This window comes from Ornithorhynchus anatinus, chromosome 2, assembly GCF_004115215.2.
Source record: "Ornithorhynchus anatinus isolate Pmale09 chromosome 2, mOrnAna1.pri.v4, whole genome shotgun sequence".
Classification (NCBI taxonomy): Eukaryota; Metazoa; Chordata; class Mammalia; order Monotremata; family Ornithorhynchidae; genus Ornithorhynchus; species Ornithorhynchus anatinus.
In genome coordinates this window covers 62,259,379-62,284,766 of record NC_041729.1, presented here as the reverse complement: position 1 = coordinate 62,284,766, position 25,388 = coordinate 62,259,379, and the positions used below count along the sequence as shown (strand labels likewise).

Genomic DNA, 25,388 nt, shown 5'->3' with positions numbered 1-25,388 from the left:
GTAGATGCAAGATCATCAGGTCAGAGCCAGTCTCCTTCCCACATAGAGCTCATAGTCTGATGGGGAGAGACAGCAGGTGTCTTATCCCCAAGAGAAACAGCAGGACTTAGTGAAAAGAGCTCAGGTCTGAGAACCAAAGAACCTGAGTTGTGATCCCAGTTCTACCACTTGCCTGCCACTTGTGGAGAGAGTGATCATCTGTCAGATATGAAGAGGGAGGGTATTCCAGACCAGAAGTAGGATGTGGGCAAGAGGTTGGCAATGAGATAGATGAGGCTGAGGTACTGTGAGTAGCCTGGCATTAGAGAAGCAAAACGTGAGGGCTGGCTTGTTGTAGGACAGTAGTGAGATGAGGTAGGAGGAGGCAAGATAAGTGAGTGCTTAAAAGCCGATGGTAAGGAGTTCCTGGATGGGCAACCACTGGAGGAGTGAGGAAACATGGACTGACTGAAAGTTTTTATAGAAAAATGAACTGGGCAGCAGAGTGAAGTATGGACTGGAGTGGGGAGAGACTGGAGGCAGGAAGGTCAGGAGGGGACTGTTGCAGTAATCAAGGTGGGATAGGATAAGTGCTTGGATTAACCTGGTAGCAGCTTGGATGGAGAGGGAAAGGGTGAATTTTAATAATGTTGTGAAGGTTGAGCCGACAGGATTTGATGACAGATTGAATATGTGAGTTGAATAAGAGAGATGAGTCCAGGACTTGTGAGACAGGGAGGATGCTGGTCCTGTCTACTACAGTGATAGGAAAATCAGGGCAAGGACAGGGTTTGGGTGGGAAGATGAGGAATTCTGTTTTGGACATGTAGTAGTAGTAGTAGTAGTAGTAGTAAGTAGTAGTAGTAGTAGTAATAGTAAGAACAGTAGTATTTATCAAGCCCCAAGACCTAAGCACTGGGGTCCAGGTTACCCCTCCACATGCCAAGGGGAGTTAGGTATGAGGAGGGTGCAGCGGTGGGGCCAGAGGGAGGGGAACTGATAGGAAGAGAGGACACCCTACCCCAGTGGGAGGCTGCTAACCAGAGTATCCAGAGTTAGGGGCCTCCCAAACCCTGCTTTCCACTAACTCTCCCTCTCTCCCTCCGTGCCCGCCCCTTCAACACCGCCCTTCTGCCTGCTGATCTCCCACCACCCATCCGCCAGCCCATCCAGAACCACAACCCGTGGATGCTCCTGTACTTCATCTCCTTCCTGCTCATCGTCAGCTTTTTTGTGCTGAACATGTTCGTGGGCGTGGTAGTGGAGAACTTCCACAAGTGCCGGGAGCACCAAGAGGCTGAGGAGGCGCGCCGGCGTGAGGAGAAGCGGCTGCGACGTCTTGACAAGAAGCGCAGGAGTGAGGATGGGGCCACACCGTGCCACACTGCGGCAGACGTACAGGGGCAGCTGCACTGGGGCAGACGCATGGGGGCAGATGCACTGGGGCAGATGCAAGGGGGCAGCCGCAGTGAGGGGGGCAGCAGCTTTGGGCCAGAGCATTGTCCCGAGTGTCTGAGCACCTCCCTGGGTTTGGGGAGCTGGGATCTGTTGGCGTTGGAGGGGCTGCGCCCTTTACCCCCTGGAAGAACCCTCCCCTAGCCTAGGAACTCACACAGCCCTGCCTGCCTTCCCTGCCCCGACTGCCCACGTGTGGGCAGAGCTGCCTGAGGGCCAGGCTGAGGGACCCTCAGCTCTGGCCCAGCCCTATCTCAGTCACCATTTAGGAGTGCATTCCCCATTTCCACACAGGTTCTTACTTGTACCCGCAGTTGAAGCAGGGAGACTCTCAAGTTTCCCTCCCAGGCACCCCAGATTACCACAGGGTTTGTGGCCTCCTTTCTGTGATCCTAGGACCTGGGGAATCCCAAGGACAAGAGAGTATTCAGGACTGGGCCAGCCAGCCCTGCCCATTGTGAGCAATAGTGATGAGATTGGGTGTTGCCGGTGGGGAGCCTCAGTACCCACCCACTCTCTGGGCCTGCCCCCTCTACCCCCAGTGCTCCCCTTCTTCCAAGGCCCATACCCTCCCCAGGCCTGCTGCCTCTCTGGGCTCACCCTCTCCGTGGGCCCAACCCCTCTCCTTGTCGCTGGCCTCTCTCGACGAGCAGATCTCATGCATACAGACATATACACTTGGACACACACACACTCACACTCACCAACAGGGGCAGGAGCGCAAAAGATTGCACTGATATGAAGTTTCACTTTGGAGCGAAAGTATTTTGATGGTTACATTCCAAGCTGTTTGTGTATCATTCTCATTTTAAGGCTCTCAAGCCACTTGTTTACATGTTATTTATCTGTTTTATCAGGGAAATCGGTGGCTCACTGCCAATCCAAACCACGCCGCTAACTTTCCTAACCAGCCTTATGAAATTCTGGGTTAAGGGCGGCATCCTCTGGGTTAGAGAGTTCCAAAACCCCCTAAAAACTAAAGCTGCATTCTCTACATATGCAAAGATCCATGTGGGTGCTTGTACCTACACACCCACATACATGACTCACACCAACCCCAGAACGACAACCAGAGAACTAGTATTTAGCAGCTTTTTGGGTTTCAGCCGTGGCAACAGGAGATTTCTGACCAGATCCAGGATTAAGAGCACCATCCCCATCCGGCGCTGCTCTTCAACTCCCCTCTGGGGGTCCCTGTCCCCACCCCTCCAGCAGCTCCACCTGATACCCCCATCCTCAGTGCCTAGTTCTCCCCTCTGACCCACAGCCTGCTGGCCAGCAGCCACTGCACACAATTCCCCCCTTCCTGAAACAGACTTGGTCAGGGTGGGAAGGGCAGGGTTTTCCATTTCTAGCTCCCACCTCCTTGCCCAAAGACCACTCCAACGGAGAATTAATCAATCAGTCTATTTATTGAACACTTAATGTGTGCAGAGCACTGTACTAAGCATTTACAAGAGTACAAAGCAATAGAATATGTAGACATGATCAATCCCTGCCCTCAGTAAATTGCCATCCTAGCGAGAGAGACTGCTTTCTCCATGGACATGAAGCCCGGCTTAGAGAAGTGGCCAATGGGGTTTCTTTTAAGCAGCCTGACCTAGTGGAAAGAGCCTGACCTGGGAGTCAGAGGACCTGAGAGTCAGAGGATCCAAGTTCTAATCCCGGCTCTGCCACTTACCTGCTCTGTGACCGTGAGCAAGTCAATTAACTCCTCAGTGCCTCTTTTTCCCCAGTAGCAAAATGGGAGTTCAATCTTGTTCTCCCTTATACTTAGATGATGAGCCCCCTGATGGTCTTGTATCTACCCTAGCACTTAGTACAGTGCTTGGCAAATAGTAAACACTTAGTAAATATAACCATTAGCATTATTCCAATCCCCATTCCAATTGGGTTTTGCTGGCTATTGTCCAGCTACAGAAACATTCCAGGTAGGCAGTGTGGCCTAGTGGAGAGAGTCCAGGCTCAGGAGTCGGAAGATCCATGTTCTAATGACGGCCCTACCACTGACCTTCTCTGTGACCTTGAGCAAGTCACTTTTCCTCTGTGGGCCTCAGTTTTGTTCCTCTGTGAAATGGAGATAAAATATCTACTCTCCCAACCTCTTTACTATGAGCCCTGGGTGGGACACGGACTATATCCAGTCTGATTATCCTGAATTGATACATGGGAAGCATCTAGTAAATATCGATCCATCAATCAACTTATCAATGGTATTTACTGAGCACTTGCTGTGGGCAAAGCACTGTTCTAAGAACTTTGGAGAGTACATTGCAACAGTCAGTAGGCACAAAACCTGCCCTTCTCCTCCTCCACTCTTTCCTCCTCCTCCTCCTCTTCCTCCTCTTCCTCCTCCACCTCTTCCTCCACCCTACTAAACATTCATCAGGCTGGTTATAGTCTCTGCCCAGCACGTGACTCACAGTCTAAGGAGGAAGTCCTTCATTCTTCTTCCTTCTTCTGGGTGCCTTCCTTTAGGCTATTCACATCTTCAGCAACTTTTCTCCGTCTGTCCATCCCTCCTTCTTTACCTCCCTTCCTCGGTACCTACCTCCATCTTTTCCTCCCCCCATCCTTCTCTCTATCTTTACCTCCTTCTGTCCCTTCCTCCCGCCATTCCTCCCTCCCTTCATCCCTCCCTCCCTCCTTTCCTCCCTCTCTCCATCCCTGCATGGCTCAGACATAGCTTCCAGGTCCGCATGGACCCCCACCAGGAGGGGAGAATGAGGACTCTGGAGCCATTGTGAGGACCCGTTCCAGTAGAGCCAGGGGAAAACTTTATACCCAGCCTCCCTCCGCCGCAGCCCAGAAACGGGGTCCATAGTCCTGGGGACTGGGGAGGAAGGAGCTAGGGAAGGTCCAGGGGGCTCCCCAGAGACAGTGTATGTCGACCCCCACTGGGTGGGGGTGGACCCAAGTGAGCTTCCGCAGGACATTGTCCTGACTTTGCTAACTGTCACTTGCCTCTTGTCCAGCTGTGAGTACGTATGTGGTGGGGGGAGTGGGGGGGGGGCGTCTGGAAGGTGGGCCACTCCCCTAGGGGGTCCCCAAACAGGTCATCGCTTCACAGCTTCGAGGCAGGGGAGGGCGCCTCAGCTACAGCATTCTCTGGTGGCAGATACCGTTCCTGCCAGTTCCAAGGGGGCTGCACTGGCTGCCTTTGACCTGTTGATCAGAGTCATCAGCACTTCATCATCAGTGGCCTTGAGTGAGAAGCTACTGAGACAGAAAACTGTACTGAGCACTTGGGAAAGTACAACAGAAGGAAGATCCCCATTCTCTGCCTTCAGGGAGCTTCCAGTCTGTTAGGATTTAGGCATAGGACTAAATGCTTGGGAGAGCCCAATAGAGAAATAAGGCATAAGCCCTGTCCTCGAGGAGCTTACAGTCAATCATTGGTATTTACTGAGCACTACTGTGTGCAGAGCACTGGACTTCTTTCTCAATGGCAGAGAAGTCATGATCTCCACTCTTGAGGATCTTACACTCTATTCATAATAATTGTGGTATTTGTAAAGCACTTAAAATGTGCCAAGCACTATATTAAGCACTGGGTAGATGTAAGAGAACAGGTATTTTACAGATAAGGAAACTGAGGCTCATAGAAATGAAGTGACTTGTTCAAGGTCATGTAGCAGGAAAGCGGCAGAGCCTCTGCAGAACCTCTGACTCCCAGGCCTGCCCTCTTTCCACTAGGCTACGCTGCCTTTTGATGATCTCTTCCCAAGTTTTTGGAACCTTGTCCTGGGGTGGGGATGTTGGGGGGCCCTTTTAGACCCACCTGTCCCCTGGGTCTCCAGAACCCACCTCCCAAACCCATCCCCCTCATCCTACCCTGCCCAATGACAGGTCTGCTCACGCCCAGGCCTGCTCCCTGTTCCCCTGAACACGCCCCCCACCCCCACCCCCCGAACCCGTCCTCTGAGCCTGCCCCCTCGACCCCCAAGGACAGCTGAACCCACCCCAAGCCCAACCTCTGATCCCGCCCCCTACATCCCTGTCTCTGCAGAAGCCCAGCGCCGGCCATACTACGCAGATTATTCGCCACTCCGCCTCTCCATCCATACGCTCTGCACCAGCCACTACCTCGACCTGTTCATCACCTTCATCATTGGAGTCAACGTCATCACCATGTCTATGGAGCACTATAACCAGCCCAAGGTACCAATCGCCAGCCCTGCCCACCTCGAGCCCACCCCCGGCCTCCCCAGACTCGCAGCCCTCTACGACCCCTAACACTGCGGCAGATGGCAGGGACTAAAGTGACACCTGTGCTCAGACCCCGGGCCTTGAGTCTCAGAAACAAAGCCTTCTCCAGGGGAACCAGGGAAGACTCCATTACGGAGCACCAGGCACTGTACTGACTGCTAAGGAGTAGAGAGCAGCTGCAGCAGTAAGAGAAACCGCCCCTTCACCTCGGAAGCCTATGCTGTAATGGGGGAAACAGCCAGTCCCTGCTCTCTGGGAGCCCAGCCCGTAATGTGGGGGATGGCCCCTGCCCTTCAGGAGTCCATATTGTAATGGGGAAGAAAACAGACAGAAAATAGTAACTAAGGGTGGGAGCAGGAAGAAAGTATGCAGTAGGTGCTTCCTAAATGCCAGAATTCCTCCTAGCTTTTACTGTGTTACAGTAGATCCTCTAAACTGGAAGCTCAATGTGGGCTGGGAACAGGTTACCAACTCTCTTATATTGTACTCTGCCAAGCACTTATTATAGTACTCTGCACCCAGTAACCACTCAATAAATAACATTGGTTGATAAATTGGACACAGTCCCTATCCCACTCCAGGTCACAATTTGCAGACACAGAGGCTGAAGCCCAGAGAGGTAAAGTGACTTGCCTCTGGTCACAACACAGGCCAGTGGCAGAGCCAGGATTAAAGCCCAGGCCTACTGCCTCCCAGTCCCAGGATCTCTCTGCTGGGCCTCCCTGCCTCCCACTGGCCCCCATGGTGGCTGAAGTAGTCCTGTGGTGGCTCCCATCACAACACCCAGTTCAAGGTGGAGCCTTTAACAGCCCTGACATTTGCTCTACTAATTGGTCCACGGAGCTCAAGGCCCGGCTTTGCCGCTGGCCAACTGATTGACCTCAGCCCACATCCCTGTCTGTTAAAGGGGCATCAGGTGGTGTCCACCAGGGGCCATCAGGGGGTCCTGGTGTGAACAGCACTGTGACCTCAATTGCAGACTCATTGATGGGCCAAGCTGCGGGGAAGATGCATGTGGGACCAGATACAGCCTTGTCCCCCATGATCTGAGAACAAAGGAGAGCAGGCGTCCTGTCCCCATTTTACTGATGGATAAACTGAGGTCCAGAGAGGGTCAATGGCTTTCCCAAGGTCCTACAACAGGCTAGTGGCAGGGCTGGGATTAGAACCCAAGTCTCCCAATGCCCAGTCACCTGTCCTTCCATTTGGGTCACCTGCTTTCTGGCATGGAGATGGGTTTGATCTGTCCATTCATGAGTGGTTACTGAGACATGTTCTGGTCACTCCACCCCAGCTGATAGCCCTACTGCTGGTCAGATTGACTCTCACCTCTGTGCCAGTTGACCCCTCCCCAGGGGCTGCAAAGATGATCTTGACCCTCACATCTTCCCGAGCCAGGTGCCAATCTCCCCCTACCCCTGCAGCCCTCTGCCTAGACCCGAGGTTTCCCAGCAAGGCAAATGAAACCCCAAGTGCGTCTTTGGGCCCATTTGCTTTCCTTAAAGCCTCCCCCTCCCCAACTAAACACTGTACCGCCCGCCCTCACTGGGATGTCCCAGTCCTTGAGCTAACAGGCAGGTGTCTTTGCAGTCCCTGGATGAAGCACTGAAATATTGCAATTACGTCTTCACCATCGTGTTCGTCTTCGAGGCAGTCCTCAAGTTGGTGGCGTTCGGAATCCGGCGCTTCTTTAAAGACAGGTGCGCTGTGGTCATCAGCAGAAGTTCCTCTGAGCACCTTCACCTCACTGACCTCACCATCCAGCCCTACTGTCTGCACCCTCTGATCCTGCTGCTTGTGCCATCCTACCCTACTGAGCACCCAACCCCCCCCCCCCGCACTGACCACACTGTCTCACCTTGCTGATTGTACCATCCTACCCCTCTGACTGCACAGTTCTGCCCCACTGAGTACACCATCTCACCCCTCTGCCCATGCCATCCCACCCTAGACTATAAGCTCACTGCGGGCAGGGACTGTGTCTGTTGTATTCTTCCAAGTGCTTAGTACAGTGTTCTGCACCCAGTAAGCACTTAAAAAATACAATTGAATGAGTGACCACACTATCCCCCCCAACTGACCTCACCATCCCACCCCACTGACTGCACCATTTCACCCCCCTGCCCATACCATTCTGCCCTGCTGCCCACACCACTCCACTCTGCTGACCAGCCCATCTTACCCCTTGTCCATGCCATCCACCCCATTGCCCACACTGTTCTTCCCCATCTCATGCACTGTCCTCCTTCTCCTCCTAGGTGGAACCAGCTGGATCTGGCTATTGTGCTTCTGTCCACCCTGGGCATCACACTGGAGGAGATTGAGATAAATGCTGCTCTACCCATCAACCCCACCATCATCCGCATCATGCGAGTCCTGAGGATCGCCAGAGGTTAGGCGCACGGTCAGGGGTGGCATGGGGGACAGATTCAGGGCAGGGCCATGGGGAGTGGGGGCTGGCAGCAGGGTTAGGGCCAGGGGCATGGCAGGGGGCACTGGGACCAGGAGGGACTGGGGGACGTGGGAGCTGGGGAGACTTAGGTGGGGACAGGGGACATGGGAGCTAGGGGATGCAGGGGCCCAGGGATGTGGGGAGGGATAGAGGATGTGGAAGCCCTGGGGGTATAGGGACCTGGGAGGCTTGGGAGCTACAGGGGTTGTGAGAACTGGGAGTGGAGGGGCACGGGGGCTGCAGGGGCTGGAGAGGGGTGGAGGGCAGGGACAGGGAAACCCAGGGAGGGAAGCAGTGTGGTCTAGTGAAAAGTAGTATGGTGTTGTGGATAGTGCACAAGCATGGGACTCAGAAGGTCATGGGTTCTAATCCCTGCTCTGCCACTTATCTGCTGTGTGACCTTGGGCCAGTCACTTTACTTCTCTATACCTCAATTTCTTCATCTGTAAAATGGGATTCAATACCTGTTCTTCCTCCTACGTAGACTGTGAGCCCCTCTGTGGGTCAGAGACTGGGTCAGACCTGATTAACTTGTATCTACCTCAATGCTTAAAACAGTGTTTGGCTCCTAATAAGCACTTAACCAACACCATAAAAAGGGGAGCAGCCACTGGAGGGACACAGTAGAGCCCCTTGCCCCAGGCACTGGGGCGGCTGAATCGGGAGGGGTGTGGGCAACCCCACTGAGAGGCCCCTGCCTGGCACAGACCCTGCAGGACCCCTGAGAGAGGGGCACCCTGGGGCAGCCCCTTAAAGGGGCTCAGAGGGATGGATGGTCTCCCTCTAAGTAGAAGGTAGAACAGGTATTGAATCCCCATTTTACAGATGAGGAAACTGAGGCACAGAGAAGTGAAGTGACTTTCCCAAGGTCGCACAGCAGGCAAGTGGCAGAGATGAGGTTAGAACCCAGGTCCTCTGGCTCCCAGGCCTGTGCCCTTTCCACTAATAATACTAACAATAATGATTGTGGTATTGGTTAAGTGCTTACTATGTGCCAGGCACTGTCCTAAGTGCTGGGATGGATACAAGCAAATCGGGTTGGACATAGTCTCTGTCCCACAAGGGGCTCACAATCTCAATTCCCATTTTACAGATGAGGTAACTGAGGCACAGAAAGTAAAGTGACTTGCCCAAGGTCACACAATAGACAAGAGGCAGAGCCAGGATTAGAACCCATGATCTTCTGACTCCCGGGCCCTTTCTCTAGCCATAACACCATGCTGCTTCTCATTAGACCATACTACTTCCCTCCCTGGGCTTTTCTGTCCCTGCCCACCCCCCCAGCCCCTGCAGCCCCCATGCCCCCCTACTCCCAGTTCTTACAACCCCTGTGGCCCCCAGGTTCCCAGATCCCTATAATCATAATCCCCAGGACTTCTTGCCCCTGCACCCCCTAACTCCCAAGCCCCCTGTCCCCACCTAAATACGATTGAATGAATGTCTTCCTGGTCCCCCTCCCCACACTTCTCATGGCTGTCTTGGGGCAGACATGGTGGGGCCCGGGGTCAGTCAGGGACATCAGTCCTCCTTCAGAGGTTGCCTGCTCATACACCAGCCCAGCAACCCCTATCCAACAGCCCAGCAACCCCCATCCCACCTCCTACCACTCCAGTCCCCCCAGTCCCACTCCTTGGCCCTGCCCCCCGCCCTGCCTAGTGAGGGTCGGGGATCCTGGGCTGGTCTATGCTCCACTGCTCTGCTTTCTGTCCTAGTGCTCAAGCTGCTCAAAATGGCCACGGGGATGCGAGCCCTGCTGGACACTGTGGTACAGGCACTGCCCCAGGTAAGAGCGCTCTCTGCTCAGCAGAAGAGGGGCTGGGGGGAGGGTGGGACCGGGTAGAGGGGCAGGGACCTGACAGAGAAGACAGGGGCTGGGATTGAGGAGAGGGACTGGGGGCTAAGAGGGGGACTGGGGGCAGAGAGAGGGGCTCAGAATTGGGGGGAGGGGCTGGGGCTGGGTAGAGGGAGATGGGGGCAGGGAGAGGGATTGTAGGGGGCAGTAGAGGGGGCAGGAGGCTGGGGTTTGGGAGAGGGACTGGGGGCCAAGCCGAGGACTGGGGACAGAAAGAAGGACTGAAAATGGGGAAAGGGGCTGGGACTGGGGTAGAGGGAGATGGGGGCATGGAGAGGGGTTGTAGGGGCCAGTAGAGGGTTGGGGGGCCGTTGGGAGGCGGCTGCTGCAAGCAGCAGCTGGAGGGTCCATGAGCAGAAGTGGGTGGTCAGGATCCATCAGTGGATCCAGGGCCGGAGCAAGAACAGTTTTCAACTGCAAGGGCAGGTGTCCTGGAAGGAAGAGCCCGGGGCTGGGGGTTAGAGCAGCCGGCTTCTAATCCAGCAACACCACTGGCCTGCTGGATCAATAATGGTATGTCACCTCACTTCCCTAGGCCTCAGTTTCCCCAGCTATAGAATAGAGACTGGATTCCCACCTTCCCTGTTGATTGTGAGCCCCATATGGAAGAGTGACTGGGTCCAATCTGATGACTTTTTATAAAGCGCAGTGCTTAGCACATGGCAAACGTGTGGTAGGGAACATAGTTGTAAAAGTGGGATTGACAGGATTTAGTGATGGACCTAATATGTAGGTTGAATGAAAGAGAGGAGTCAAAGATGACATCAAGGTTACAGGCTCATGGCCTACTGTCTTGGGGGAGGGAGGAGTTGTTTGGGGGTCTTGTCGCAGGGTCGACCTTCCCTCCCTTGGCTGCATGTGGCAGCAGCCAGGGAACTCTGGCAGAGTCCAGCAAGGGCCCCCGTGCACACGAACACGTGTATGCATGCACACACAAACACAAACACATGCATGCACACACACACAAACACAAACATGCACGGTTGTGTTTGCATCCTTAGAGAAATAAACGTGTACATTTGTACATGAATGTTGATGGATGAAATGAACTTCACAAATGTTGAGGGGAGTGTAGACAGATTCATTCATTTCATTCAGTCAACCGTATTTATTGAGCACTTACTATGTGCAGAGCACTGTACTAAGCACTTGGGAGAGTACAATAGAATGATAAACAGACACATTTCCTGTCTACAGTGAGCTGACAGTCTAGAGGGTGAGGCAGATATTAGTAAAAACAAGTACATTACAGATATGGGCATAAATGCTGTGGAGCTGGGAGGAAGAATGAATAAAGGGAGCAAGTCAGGGTGATGCAGAAGGGAGTGGGAGAAGAGGAAAGGAGGGCTAAGTCAGGGAAGGTCTCTTGGAGGAGATGTGCCTTCAATAAAACTTTAAAAAAGGGAGATTAATCGTCTGGTCTGGAATGCTCTCCCTCCTTAAATCCAACAGAGACAGGATGTGGGCTAGGGGTTGTTAGTGAAATAGACGAGAACGAGGTACAGTGAGAAGGGTGGCTTTAGAGGAGCAAAGAATGCAGGCTGGATTGTAGTAGGAGAGTAGCGACGTGAGGTAGGAGGAAACAAGGCGATTGAGTATTTTAAAACTAGTGGCGAGAAGTTTTTGTTTGACATGGAGGTGGATGGGCAACCACTGGAGTTTATGGAAGAGTGGGGAAACGTTCTGAATGTTTTTGTAGAAAAACGATCTGGGCAGCAGAGTGAAGTATGGACTGGAATGGGGAGAGACAGGAGGCAGCGAGATCAGCAAGGAGGCTGATGCAATAATCCAGGTGGGATAGGATGAGTGATTGTATTGAAAAGGTTGTAGTTTGGATGGAGAGGAAAGGGTGGATTTTAGCAATGTTGTGAAGGTGGGATCGACAGGATTTAGTGATGGACCTAATATGTGAGTTGAATAAGAGATAGGACTCAAAGACTCAAAGAGCTAAGGAGTCAAGGTTACAGGCTTGTGAGACAAGAAGGATGGTCATGCCATCCACAGTGATGGAAAAGTCAGGGGAAGCAAAGGGTTTGAGTATAAAGATTAGAATTTCTGTTTTAGACATGCTAAGCTTGAGGCGATGGGAGACATGCCTTGAAGCCAGGAGGAAATGTGAGACTACAGAGAGGGAGAGAGATCAGGGTTAGAGATGTAGATTTCAGTATCATCCACATGGAAGTGGTAGTTGAAACTATGGGAGTGAATGAGTTCTCCAAAGGAGTGGCTGTAGATGGAGAATAGAAGGGGACCCAGAACGGAACCTTGAACAGTTAGGGGGTGGAAGGCAAAGGAGGAGCCCGCGAAGGAGACCAAGAATGAACAGCTAGAGAAATAAGAGGAGAACCAGGAAGAAGAGTCAGTGAAGCCAAGGTTGAATAATGTTCCAGGAGAAAGGGGTGGTCAACATGTCAAAGGAGAGGTCAAGAAAGATTAGGATGGAGGCCACTGGATTTGGCAAGGAGATCATTGGTGACCTTTAAGGAGGTGGTTTCTGTGGAGTGAAGGGGATGGAAGCCAGATTGGAGGGAGTCAAGGAGAGAATTGGAGGAGAGGAATAGATGTGATTGGGGGGATGGGAATGAAACAAGGAAGGCTGCGTGGAGGAGGTGGCATTTCAGGAGGGCTTTGAAAATGGATAATATACATGAGCACTACCATCAAGGAGCTTACAGCCTAGCAGGGGAGACATATTTATAAGCAGAGGGCCTACCTAACTCAAAGATGTTTCCACTGACAGTGCAATTTATCTGTGAGGGCCAGACCGACAGGGACTGTTCTCGTGGACCACTCGGGCCTACCCGGGCCCCCACTCAGCCCATCCAGTTAGGCCAAGGTTTGTAGCCATAAGAAGTGACCAGTGATGCTGTCACATTTGTCTCTCAAAGCCTCTGCTCAAAAAGAGCTGCTCTTTCTGGCTGGCAGTGTGCTAGGCTGGTCAGTCTGCCACTGGTGTTTCCCAGCTTTCTGCCGTGATGCCACTGTGCCTGTGGCCAGGTTTTATATGTAGCTACACTTTGAACTTAGAGAAGACACTATTGATGTGTATTATTAGGTAAGCAGCGTGGCCTAATGGACAGAGCATGAGACTGGGAATCAGAAGGACCTAGGTTCCAATCCTGGCTCCACCACTTGCCTAAGGTCACAAAGCAGACAAGTCACTGAGCTTCTCTGTGTCTCAGCTAGCTCATCTGTAAAATGAAGATTAGGACTGGGAGCCCCATGTGGGACATGGATTGTGTCCAACCTGATTAACTTGTATTTATCCCAGTGCTATCCCAGCCCAAGCCAATGTGGGACTAACACTTCTGGTTACATTGGGTACACAAAAGGGTTATCTGTTGTTGTGTTGTGCTTAATGTCTGCAGCACCCGGTGCTGTTTTCTCTTTTGCCTCCTCTTTTTGAACATTAAGTTTTTGCTCATAGAGCCACTCTCTCCTTAATGGCCTTGTTGGCATGCTGGTCTGTCCTCAGCCACTGACAAGCAGGTCAAGTCCAAGCTGGGTTTGCACATATCTTTAGAGGGTTTCTTTTGTCCCCCTAATTAGTGGTAACCCTATTTCCTCTGAGGATATACTAGCCTGATGTGATCTGTTCTCCTCACGTGTGTTGGGATGAGCCCACCTGTGCTGGAAGCTGATTCATTCTAGAACTTTGGTGTTTGTGATCTGGTCTTGCCATTTAATATTGAGCCTGGCCCATTAGTGATGCTGATGGAACTGCTCATGAAGCCAGATGTGGCATCTGTGTGACAGGGTCAAGAGTTCTTAGCCATAGAGAAGTTTGGACAACACGTCAACTCCAAAGACCTTTAGGATGCTCTGCAGCCTCATGCCTCACCACCACCACACTCCAACAGTCTCCCCTAAGGATGTGCGGGGTCCTCTTGACTTGGTTTTTCTATTTCCCTGTCAATCTTTGATTGCATCATTTGTCAGCATGCTATCTAGGTAGGAGAAGGCCTTGGCAACTTTTAGCTCTGGGTTGTTAGTATAGGTCAGTGGGTGAGTAGAAGGTTTCACTGGAATGGGGCGGCAGTGTCATGGTTTTCTCGACACCACAGTCATCCGTCCATTTTCCCAGTCAGTGTCTCAAACAACCTTGCTCCCTTTCTCCTTGGAAAATCATCGAACACCAAGCTCTTTGGGGCTGGACTGGGATGGAGCTGGGCTAGAGATGGGCCTTTGTGAGGTGGAGACAGAATCTCAAATTATGTTGAGGTGGGCAGGGCTGTGGAGGAATGGCCTAAATCTGGAGCAGGGGCAGGGCTGGGGCAGGGCTAGCATCGGGTGGACAGGAATGGGGGCGAAACTGGATCTGGGACTGAGGCTGAGGGATGAGTTGGGCTGGGCTTGGTGGGAACTGGGCTGGATAGGGGCTGAGCTGGGCTGGGGCTGAGCTGGGAAGGGGCTGGGCTGGACTGGGGCTGGGCTGGTAGGAGGCTGGGCTGTTCTGGGCTGGACTGGGGTTGGGCTGGGCTCGGTGAGAGCTGGGCTGGGCTGGGGCTAAGCTGGGCTGTTCTGGGGCTGGGCTGGACTGGGGTTGGGCTAGGTGGTGGTTGGGCTGGGCTGAGGTGAGCTGAACTGGGGTAGGGCTGGCTGTGCTTGAACTGACTGGGGGTGGGCTGGATTGGATTGGGGCTGGACTGGGCTCTTCTAGAATTGGGATATGCTGGACTGGGCTGGAAAGGGGCTAGGCTGGACTGGACTGGGGCTGGGATGAAATGAACTGGTGCTGACTGGGCTATTCTGGGTCTGGGCTGGGGTTGGGCTGGGCTTGGTGAGAGCTGGGCTGCGCTGGGGCTACTGGGAAGGAGCTGGGGCTTGACTGGGAAGTGGCTGGGCTGGACTATGGCTGGGCTGGACTGGACTGGTGCTGGACTGGGATGTTCTGGGGCTGGGGTATTTTGGACTGGAGCTGGGATGGACTGGGGCTAGGTTGGGTTTGGGTCGGCTGGACTGGACTGGACTGGGGCTGGGCAGGGCTGAGCTGGACTGGGGCTGGGCTGTGACTGAGCTAGGTGAAGGCTGGAACTGGGCTGGACTGGGTCTGGGCTGGAGATCCCAAATGGCTGTGAGAGGGAAGGACCCATTTGGTCCAGTAGGGCAAGTAAGAGTGAAGTCTTAGGTGAGTCAAAGCAGAGAGGGAAAGGAACCGGGATAGGTGGTACGGTTAGGGTGGGGTGGGGGCAAGGTGGGGCAGAGTGGGCCGGGGGTGGGGCAGAGTCCCGGACCCTTCCCCATGGTACAGTGAATCATAACCCTGCTGCTATCCCTGATTCTGTTCTACCTTTCTCCCTGTGCAGGTGGGGAACCTGGGCCTACTTTTCATGCTCCTGTTTTTTATCTATGCTGCGCTGGGAGTGGAGCTGTTTGGAAAGTTAGGTGAATGAGCAATTGATTGATTGACTGATGTGTCCCACCCCTCTCCACAGTTTCTTCCCTTAACATGGACCGGATCATCAGGGGAGGGGGTAGGAAGGGAGGATGAGGAAGGGGATACTTTCAACCCTCATGGCCCCTCATCCTGCAGTCACTGGGTCCAGCCCCCTGCCTCCAGGCCAGTTGGTGAGTCATTGGATCCAAACCCCTGCCTCCAGTCTGGCCGGTGATCTACTGAGTCCAGCCACTTGTCTCCTGACTGGTTGGTGAGCCGCTGGGTCCAGCCTCCTGACTCCAGGCTAGCCAGTGAGCCACTGGATCCAGCCTCCTGCCTTCAGACCAGTCTGTGAGCCATTGGGTCCAGGATGATTGGTGAATCACTGGGTCTAGCTCCCTTGCTCCAGGCCTGCCGGTGAGCCTTGGTTCCAGCCCCCTGACTCCAGGCCTGGGCAAACGGTGACTGCTCTTTCTTCAGTCAGCTCCAGAACTGAAGGCTCCACTCCCAAACCTGGCCTATTCTGGACCATTATCCCCCACCCATGAGAAAGCTTTTCCTTGTGTTCAACTACAGGCTCTCCTGCTTTTGTTGTGGGCCCGGAAACCATTTCCACAACGGAAATTTCCCAAAGCTTTGGGTGATAAGCCCCACTCCTTTCCTAGAGGCCTCCCTTCTTCTGAGTGATACCACTGAGGCAATTGATTGGCCATCAGACAGCCATTAGTCCCTGGGCAGATTTGGGGACCAAAGTGACCCATAGGTAACTCTAAAGCCAAGCTCTTGGCTACTATCATTGACCCATCTGTCCACACAGTGACTGTAAGCTCTTTCTGGGCAGGGATTGTGTCTCTATTAATTGTATTCTGATGGGCTCAGTACAGTGCCCTGCTCAAGCAATACTATTATTATTATTATCATGGTATTTGTTAAGCACGTACTATGTGCCAAGCACTGTTTTAAGCAATGAGGTAGTTACAAGGTAACTATTGCCTGACTGAAATAGCAAGAAAGGAAAGAAAAATTTTCTCAGACCTGTATAAGTCTCACTGCATTAAATTCCAAAAATCAGTGGTCTTGGGACAATTACACAGGTAAGTAATGGGCCTGAAATTTAGGAGAAAGTCAAGGACCTCAAGGACCTCAATCTCTCAATGGGCTCAGCCCCTGGGCCAAACATTGTCTCACCACACCAACACCAGCTTCTGCCTCCCAGAGAAGGGAAAATTCATCGTGGAGGCACCCAAAGCCATTGCTTACAATGGCACCTACGAATCAATCCCTCAATTGATCCCTGTTTACTGAACCCCTAGTGTGAACAGAGAGCACTGTACTGAGTTCTTGGGAGAGTACAGTAGGGTCAGTAGACACCATGTGTGCCCTCAGGGGGCTTACAGTCTCTTGTAAGCCAAACATTGAACCAAATCTTTGGGAGAACACAGTTGAATGTGTAGAAATAATCCCTGCCCAGAGGGAGTTTACAATCAATCATCCTGTTGTATTAATTGAGCACCTTTTCTGTGCAAAGCACTGTACTCAGTGCTTGGGAAATGACAGCAGAGTCAGTAGATGTGATCCCTGTCTTCGAGGAAGACATGCAAGTAAATTACAGATTTGAGGAAGCAATATAAAGATGCTTATATAAATGCCACTTCAGAGACTGGATCATCAACTGTCAATGGGATTGCCAGGTGTCCGGACTGCTGGAGGGACAGCAGAGGGCTGGATTGACATTGGTTCTGACGCTCTAAACTCAAGCCAACTCAACCATACACTGAAAAATGTCATCCTAGCCAAGGAGCTCCCAGAACTCAGGAGCCCTGCAGAGCCCCAAGTGACAAGATCACCACAACTCTAGTGTTAATGGAATGGCTAGCTCCAAGCCCTGAACTCCAGGATGCTTCCCCAAGTAATTCCCCTCACCCCAACACCTGCGTCACCTCAGGACCCATCCTCAGCACTTCTGGGCCTCATTCCTCTCTTCGGTACTTACATCCAGGAGCATATTCTTATTTATGCATGCATTCGCTATTTGATGCAACCACTTCAACCTGATCCATCCACCCTCCTTCCTGCCTCACTCTCATTTTCCCTCCCAGTCCCACTATTTTTCTGTAACTTCCCTCTGCTTTCCTCCCCATTCAAAGGGAAGCTCCTGCAGGGCAGGGATCATGTCTTCCTCCTGGGACTCCCTCCCAAGTGCTCATTAAAGTGACCTATACTCAGCTGACATTCAGTGAATACCATCACTTGCTTGATTATTATGGGGCTACCTCAACACCAACTTTGGAGGAAGAAACGTCAGTCAAAACCACAAAGAGACACTTGGACTGATCAATCTATCAATCAATCAATGGTATTTCATTAATCAATGAGGAAACATTCCCACAACAAGCCATGGGAAGAGGAGACCAGACCCTAAGACATCAGCATAGGTTCTTGACCCATGGAAGGGGAAGATGCCACAAGGCCTCAAAGGAGTCCCCTCCATCACTGTCTTCAAGAAAGAAGGAGAGGGAAATGATGGTGCCAAGCTGCCAGAGGTCTCATTGCTCCCTGTTTTGGGCACAATTTTAGCCGTGATCCTACAGAAGGGAATTGTCCTCGGGACAAATGGTATTGTAGAGTGACTACAGCCCCTAATGTTGCACCAGAGAAATGAACTTCATTGCCTGATGGTGTTCATTGGCCTTACAAAGGTACCTGACCTCCGCACAGATCCAGAAAATTGCTAAGCAAATTTGTTTGCCCTGAGAAATCCCCCCACCCACCCCACCCTTGGGGCAGGCACAGCGGGGAGGGTAGCAGACCCTTCCCCAGGCCCTTTGAGGTGATGCCGGGCCGGCTACCCCATACAGTCAGTCCTGTGGCAGAAAACCAGCAGGTCGGCAGGTGAAGAGCACTAACGATGGTCCTTCAGCACCTGCTGCTTGCTGACCACCAGGTGCCAGAAGAGACTGGCAGAGAATTCTATATTGCCTTGCAGATTTTGTTGGCACTATGGTTGGACAGGAAGTCTGAAGGCTGTCAAAGTTCCCTTCCAGCCTTTCCTTGGGAAATCTGACACAGAACCAGAGCTTCATATCAGCCCGTTAATGCAGTTGCTTAATTCTGCTACCTGGGCAGTATTACTATCCAATAATGCACACACAGACAAAGAAGTAGAGAACAGAATCAGAAAGGCCTGCATGGCTTTGGGAGCTTGTCAGTTGATAGTATTTACCGAAGATTTAGCACAGCCTAATGGAAAGAGCAGTGGCCTGGGGTTTAATTTCAGCTCTGCCACTTGTCTATCTAATGATCTTGGGCAAGCCACTCAACTTCTCTGGGCCTTGGTTTCCTCATCTGTAAACAAGGAGATAAGATCCCTGCTCTACTGATCTTTACACTGAAAATCCCACGTGGGACAGGGACTGTGTCCGATCTGCTTATATTGTATCTACTCCAGTGCTTAACACATTGTGAGTTCTTAACAAACACACCTATTATTATCATTATTAGTATTATTATCATTATTGAGAGCTTACTAAGGGTGTTAAGAGAAGCACTGTGCCTTAGTGGAAAGGGCACAGGCTTGGGAGTCAGAGGTCGTGAGTTCTAATACCAGATCTGCTACTTGTCAGCTGTGTGACTTTAGGCAAGTCATTTAATTTCTCTGTGCCTCAGTTATCTCATCGGTAAAATGGGGACATCTGAGACAACCTGCTAACCTTGTATCTCCCCCAGCACTTAGAACAGTGCTTGACACTTAGTAAGTGCTTAACAAATGCCATTATTATTATTACTTAACAGATACCATTATTATTGTCATCATCATTATTATTAATTGACAACCTACTGTGTGTAAAGCACTTTACTGGGAGAGTATAATAGAATTTGTAGACAGGATTCCTGCCCTCAAGGAGCCACATGGCACAGTGGAAAGAGCTTGGGCCTGGGAGTCAGAGACCCTGGGTTCTAATGCCAGTTCCACCACCTGCCTGCTCTGTGTCCTTGGGCAATTCACTTAACTTCTCTGTGTCTCAGTTTCCTCATCTCTAAGATGGGAATTCAATATCTCTTCTCCTTGCAACTTAGACTGTGAGCCCCATGTGAGACAGGGATAGTATCTGACCTGGTCATTTTGTATCTACCAAAGCACTTGGATTGGTGTTTGGTACGTAGTAAGAACTTAACAAACACCTCAAATATTATTATTATTACCATTGAGTGGACTGTCTAATTTTATGGTATTTGTTAAGCGCTTACTATGTGTCAGTCACCGTACTAAGTGTTGGGATGGATTCAAGATAATCAGGTTCTACGCAGTCCATGTCCCACATGGGCAAATCACTTCCGCTTCTCTGTCCCACGGTTACCTCATCTATAAAATGAGGATTTAGATGGTGAGCCCCCAAGATCATGCAGCAGACAAGGAAAGGAACTGGGATTATAACCCAGTTCCTCTGACTCCCAGGCCCAAGCTCTTTCCACTAGTCCATGCTGCTTCTCTTCAGTAGTGCTTCAGAGAAAGAGTGTAGCAACTGCAGAGCATTCCAAATAGAAGGCCTATAAGGTTATTAGGCTACCCAACTTCCTGTGTGGCCCTTGGGCCTGGATCTTCTGCAGAAGAGACATATCCACCTCCAGAAGTAGTTTTCCCAATGGAAACTATGGACAGAACTCAGCATCAGATATCTGGATACTGTTGCAAACAAGATCTGGAGGAAGCAGTGCTCCAAGAAGTTTCCCAGCAGTGCTCCCAGCAGGGCTCCGAGCAACACCGTTGTGACCAGATGGCAGCAGCATGCCCAAGCTTGCTCCCATTTGGTGGACTGGGAAGGGTGCATATGCATACTAGCCAGGAGGACAAAAAAAATGACAGAGGGGCACAGTGGCACCCAATCACAAGTGATGTGACAGAGCAGAGGGCTGATGGGAAACCCCTACATTGGATGGACCTGCCTGGCAGGTCCCAAGGACTTTACTAGATTCAAGATGATCAGGTTGGACACACTCCCTGTCCCACAAGGGGCTCCTAATCTAATGGGGAGGGACAACAGGTATAGATTCCCCATTTTACTGATGAAGAAACTGAGGCCCAGAGAAGTTGATCCTCCAAGATCACAAAACAGACAAATGGCAGAACTGAGATTGGACTCCCAAGTCCTCTGACTCCCAGGCCTGGGCTCTTTCCATTAGGCCATGCTGCTTCCCAAACAAAATTCTCAGTCCTGGTCTTCATGGCTCTTTGAATGAGTAGGGTCAGAGAAGCTCAGTAAACCAGCTTCTTTCATCTTGTTTACTGTCTTCTCCTTTACTAGTCCTGGCTTTGGGTCTTTGCTCCAGACAAGAAAACCATGCTCACTCTCCTCACCCACAGTGCTTCTCCTTCAACAATTGGGAAAGCATCAAGACCTAGTGGAAAGAGACTAGAACTGTGAATTAGGTGACCTAGTTCTATTCCTGGCTCTGTCACTTGGCCACTGTGTGACCTTGAATAAGTCATTTAACTTCTCTGTGCCTCAACTTCCTCATCTGTCTAATGGAGATTGGATTCCTGTCCTAGACTCTGAGCCTCATGTGGAATAGGGACTGTGTCTAATAGTATTGTTTTGCATGTACCCCAGTGCTCAGCACAATGCTTGGTCCATAGTAAACTTCACAATTACCATATTAATAATCATTTGCTCACCTCCTTCTTCAAGCCCGGAGGGCCTTTCTCCTTTACACTGCCAAAACTCAACTTTAAAACTCCCCTCCTCCTCCAAGAATTCCCAGAGTGCTCTCTTCTCCTCCCTTCAATCAGCCAGTGGTATTTATTGAATATTTATTCTCTTTCATACGGATGTAAGGCCCTCTCTGATAGTTGGATCAGTATGGATGGCACCACACAAGAGTCTGGGGTGCAAGTGGCAGGTTGTGTCTCTGCTTCAGCTAAGCGCTCCCTGCTGCCAGACCCTACTCAGTCTGGGCCAAAGTCAGGCCATCCGAAGTCCAGCCCGGTCAGATGCTGACCTCCTACTTGATCCTCAACACAGATTCCCCTGCCCCCCGGCTCCTCTGCCACCATTCATAAAGAAACCTGCTCAGACCTTCTAAAACTGGCTGCCCAGTGGATGCGTCCCAAGCCTGACATTTCCCAGGGCTCCAAGAAGGGGCTGGGAGCACCCAAGGGCCCCCTCCAGTTCCCCAGGGCTGTGGGGTGGACACTGGAGACAGTGGCCCCAGCTCAGGCCCACTCCCCAAAAACCAGTGTAGAAGGGCGAGCATTTCCTAGGAGGAGGAGCTTGTCAGAGTTGGGAGGTGGGCTGTGAGGGGGCGGTCCAGAGCCATAGGGCCAAGTGAGACAGAGTTTATTCAAACCTGCTGATAATCTGTGCCAGACAGACGGCCTGGCAGGGGCACTACCTGAGCACCTTCAGAGCCACGGGCACTTGGGAGAGAGCAGCAGCAGTGCATCACCCCTTGAGGCTGTGCCCCCACCAGGCAGCCTACAGGAGGGTGCAGGGGAGTCTGTGAGATTTGGCTGGCCTGCAGAAGGCGGGTGGGACTGGACTGGATGTTTGGCTGGCTGTCCAAACAGCGGATAGTGGAGGCCTAGCCAGAGCAGACCGGTGGCCTCTGAACCATGGTATCATCCAGCTGTCTACCTGTTTCAGACTGCAGCGATGACAACCCCTGCGAGGGGCTGAGCCGGCATGCCACTTTCTCCAACTTTGGTATGGCGTTCCTCACCCTGTTCCGCGTCTCTACTGGAGACAACTGGAACGGAATCATGAAGGTATTCAGAGCTGTGCTACAAGCCCACATTCTCCCTTGCCCTAATGCTGCCATGAGCCTAACCTGCATGTGCACACACCGGCCATCAGCCCTTCTCCCTCTTTCCCTGCATCCTCCAGCTCCCTGCACACCTCCCTCCACCAGGCATGTGCCCCCAGGCTGCTCCCAACGCCCTGCAATATCAGTTCCAGGACATCTTTCTAGCTGAACTGTGTTTAGTTGGGTCACGGGGCATCTGTGGAGCATGGTGGCTTAGTGGAAAGAGCATGGGCTTGGGAGGCAGAGGTCGTGGTTCTAATCCTGGCTCCACCACTTGTCAGTTGTGTGACTTTGGGGAAGTCACTTCACTTCTCTGGGCCTCAGTTACCTCTTCTGTAAAATGGGGATTAAGACTGTGAGCCCCACATGGGGTAACCTGATTACCTTGTATCTACCCCAATGCTTAGAACAATGCTTGACACACTGCCACTTGCCAGCTGTGTGACTTTGGGCAAGTCACTTAACTTCTTGGTGCCTCAGTTCCCTCATCTGTAAAATGGGGATTAAGACTGTGAGCCCCACGTGGGACAACCTGATTCCCCTGTGTCTACCCCAGCGCTTAGAACAGTGCTCGGCACATAGTAAGCGCTTAACAAATACCAACATTATTATTATTATTAGTAAGCACTTAACAAATACTATCATCATTATTATTATTTTTATTATCTGTAGCGCTGCCAGGCCCAAGCCCCACAATGGAGCTGAGGGGAGAAGGAGGAGGGGCGCCGGGTGGTCCCTGTCACAGTCAGTGAGTCAGTCAATCATATTTATTGAGTGGTTACCATATTCAGAGCACTGCTTAGGAGAGTACAATATAATAATATAACAGACACATGCCCTTCCCACAACGAACTTATAGTCTGGTGGGGGGAGACATATATTAATGTAAATAAATAAGTTACAGATATGTATGTGGGTGCTGTGGAACTGGGAGGGGGATGAATAAAGGGAGCAAGTCAGGATGAAGCAGAAGGGAGTTGAAGAACAGGAAAAGAGCCACTCTCCCCAGCAACTGCTTCCATCCCACTTACCACTTCCACTTCCATCCCACTTCCATCCCAAGTCCCACCCCACTTACCTGGACCCCACCCCACTCTCCCCATCCCCACCCTACTCCTCGCCCCACCCTGCTCTCACTGGCCCCACCCGCTGCCCCCACCTTAAAACATTCCTCCTGCCCCTCATCACTTACTCTCCCAGTCCAGTCCCACTCTCCTGGCCTCAACCTGCTTGCTTCCCAGACCCTGTTCCCAGCCCTGCCCCACTGTCTTACCAGCCCTGCCCCTGCAGGATACGCTACGGGAGTGCCCACGGGAGGACAAGCACTGCCTCAGCTACCTGCCCGTCATCTCGCCCATCTACTTCGTCACCTTTGTGCTCATTGCACAGTTCGTGTTGGTCAATGTGGTGGTGGCTGTGCTCATGAAGCACCTGGAGGAGAGCAACAAGGAGGCCAGGGAGGATGCCGAGATGGATGCCGAGATTGAGCTGGAGATGGCACAGACCGGGCCAGGACCAGTTAGCCGCCGGCCCCGTGGGAGCCCCCCAGGCTGCAGGATGTCCCAGCCAGCCCCGGTGAAACACCACGAGACCCTCTCCTTGGGGCCACTGGGTAGCAGGGTGGTGGGAGAGAATGGAGTCCTACCTAGTGAGGGCATGTGCCGACCCAGACCACATTTCTGCAGCTGGTGTTCACAGGCAGGGTGGCTGCTGACCAGGTGGGCCAGGCCCATCGGAGGTGTCTTTTTTTGAGAGAGGCAATTGGCGGGCATGGAGGGAGGTGGCAAGAGGGGAGTGGAAGGTTGGGGTGGGGCCAAGTGCAACAGATTGAAATCCTAACCAATTAGACAATCAGATCAGTCACCTTTGATGACATTTCCTCATCCTTCTGCATGACTTACAGTGGTCATTCCATCTCGACTGCAGGTCGGGACCAGAGACCAATACCCCCAGAATGACCACAGGCTAGGACCAGACACTGACACCCCCTAGACTGACTACAGGCCAGGATCAGACACTGCCTCTCCTGCCCCCTGGCCAACTTCAGTCCAGGATCAGAGCCAGAGACACCCCAGACTGATTAGAGTCTGGGACCAGACACTGACATGTCCCCGGGCAGTCTGCAGGCCTGGACCAGACACTGACATCCCACGAGGCTGACTACAGTCTGGGACCAGCCAATGACACTCACCCCAAGACTGACTTAGGACTGACACCCCCCAGCTTGATTGTAGGCTAGGACCAGAGGACGATACCCACCCAGGCTGACTGGTGACTGTGAGCCAGGACCGGTACTGACACCGCCCCCAAGCTGCCCAGGTTGGGACTAGACATTGACCCCCCCATGGGCTGACTGCTGACCTGGACTAGACACTGACACTCCTTGGGCTGACTGCAGGCAGGGACCAGACACTGACCCTCCCCTCACCCTGCCCTGGTCTGACTGCAAGCCAGGAGCAGGCACTGACCCCCTCTAACAGATTGCAGGCTGGGCCCAGACACTGACACCCTCCATGGCCTGTGATATTTATCCCAGGTCCCGCTGAGCTTGCCTTTGCCCGGTGGCCCACTTGAGAGTGCAGACTGACTGGGCTCTTTTCTCTGGCTTACAGGATAGGGCTGGTCTTCTGCAGGCAGGGCCGGATGCCCAGAACCTCCGAGTCGTCCGCAAGATTCCTGTCTCCAGGATGCACTCTCTGCCCAATGATAGCTACATGTTCCGACCTTTGGTGCCGGCCCAGGCCCCACGTCCGCTGCCTGAGGAGGACCCTGGGCCCCAGGACCTGGACAATGAGCTCCAGGCCTCTCAGGTCCCGACAGGTAAACACCCCACCCATAAGTCAATCAATCCTACTGACTTTGCACAGAACACTGTCCTGATCGCTCATCTCCCCCATTGGAGTGGCACCTCTTTATGGGCAGGGAACCTAATAGCAATAATAATCACAATAATTTTTTTTAAGCACTTGCTATGTGTCAAGCACTGTGCAAAACGCTGGGGAAAGTTATACTCTGGTCAGACCCAGCTCCTGCCCTAGATAGGGCTTGCTGTGTAAGGGGAAGGGGTAGCATCTCAGGGTTCTGTCGTAAGCTCTCAGGAGCTTAGTACAGTGAATTGCTCCCAGTGGGAGCTCAGTAAATGTTAAGATCCATGACCCCTTCCCTCAAGGAGCTGACACTCTAATGGCAGGGAGAGGTTGACTCACAATGCTTCCTGGTGGGGATTGTCTTTATCCAGGTCTTAGGGAGGCCTCAAACTTGGA

The 25,388-nt window shown here is 52.2% G+C and overlaps 1 protein-coding gene across 1 annotated transcript in view; it reads left to right on the top strand.

Moving 5' to 3' along the window:
* CACNA1H (calcium voltage-gated channel subunit alpha1 H) overlaps positions 1–25,388 on the top strand; it is a gene marked incomplete at its 5' end in the record, with an annotated part of 219,303 nt that overhangs the window by 178,201 nt on the left and 15,714 nt on the right. The window contains 9 exons of the mRNA XM_029057244.2: positions 1,144–1,336; positions 5,444–5,595; positions 7,234–7,343; positions 7,902–8,035; positions 9,808–9,878; positions 15,254–15,332; positions 21,966–22,087; positions 23,416–23,700; positions 24,738–24,945. Of these exons, the coding sequence (XP_028913077.2) occupies positions 1,144–1,336; positions 5,444–5,595; positions 7,234–7,343; positions 7,902–8,035; positions 9,808–9,878; positions 15,254–15,332; positions 21,966–22,087; positions 23,416–23,700; positions 24,738–24,945 (1,354 nt within the window). The remainder of the gene's footprint in view (positions 1–1,143; positions 1,337–5,443; positions 5,596–7,233; positions 7,344–7,901; positions 8,036–9,807; positions 9,879–15,253; positions 15,333–21,965; positions 22,088–23,415; positions 23,701–24,737; positions 24,946–25,388) is intronic.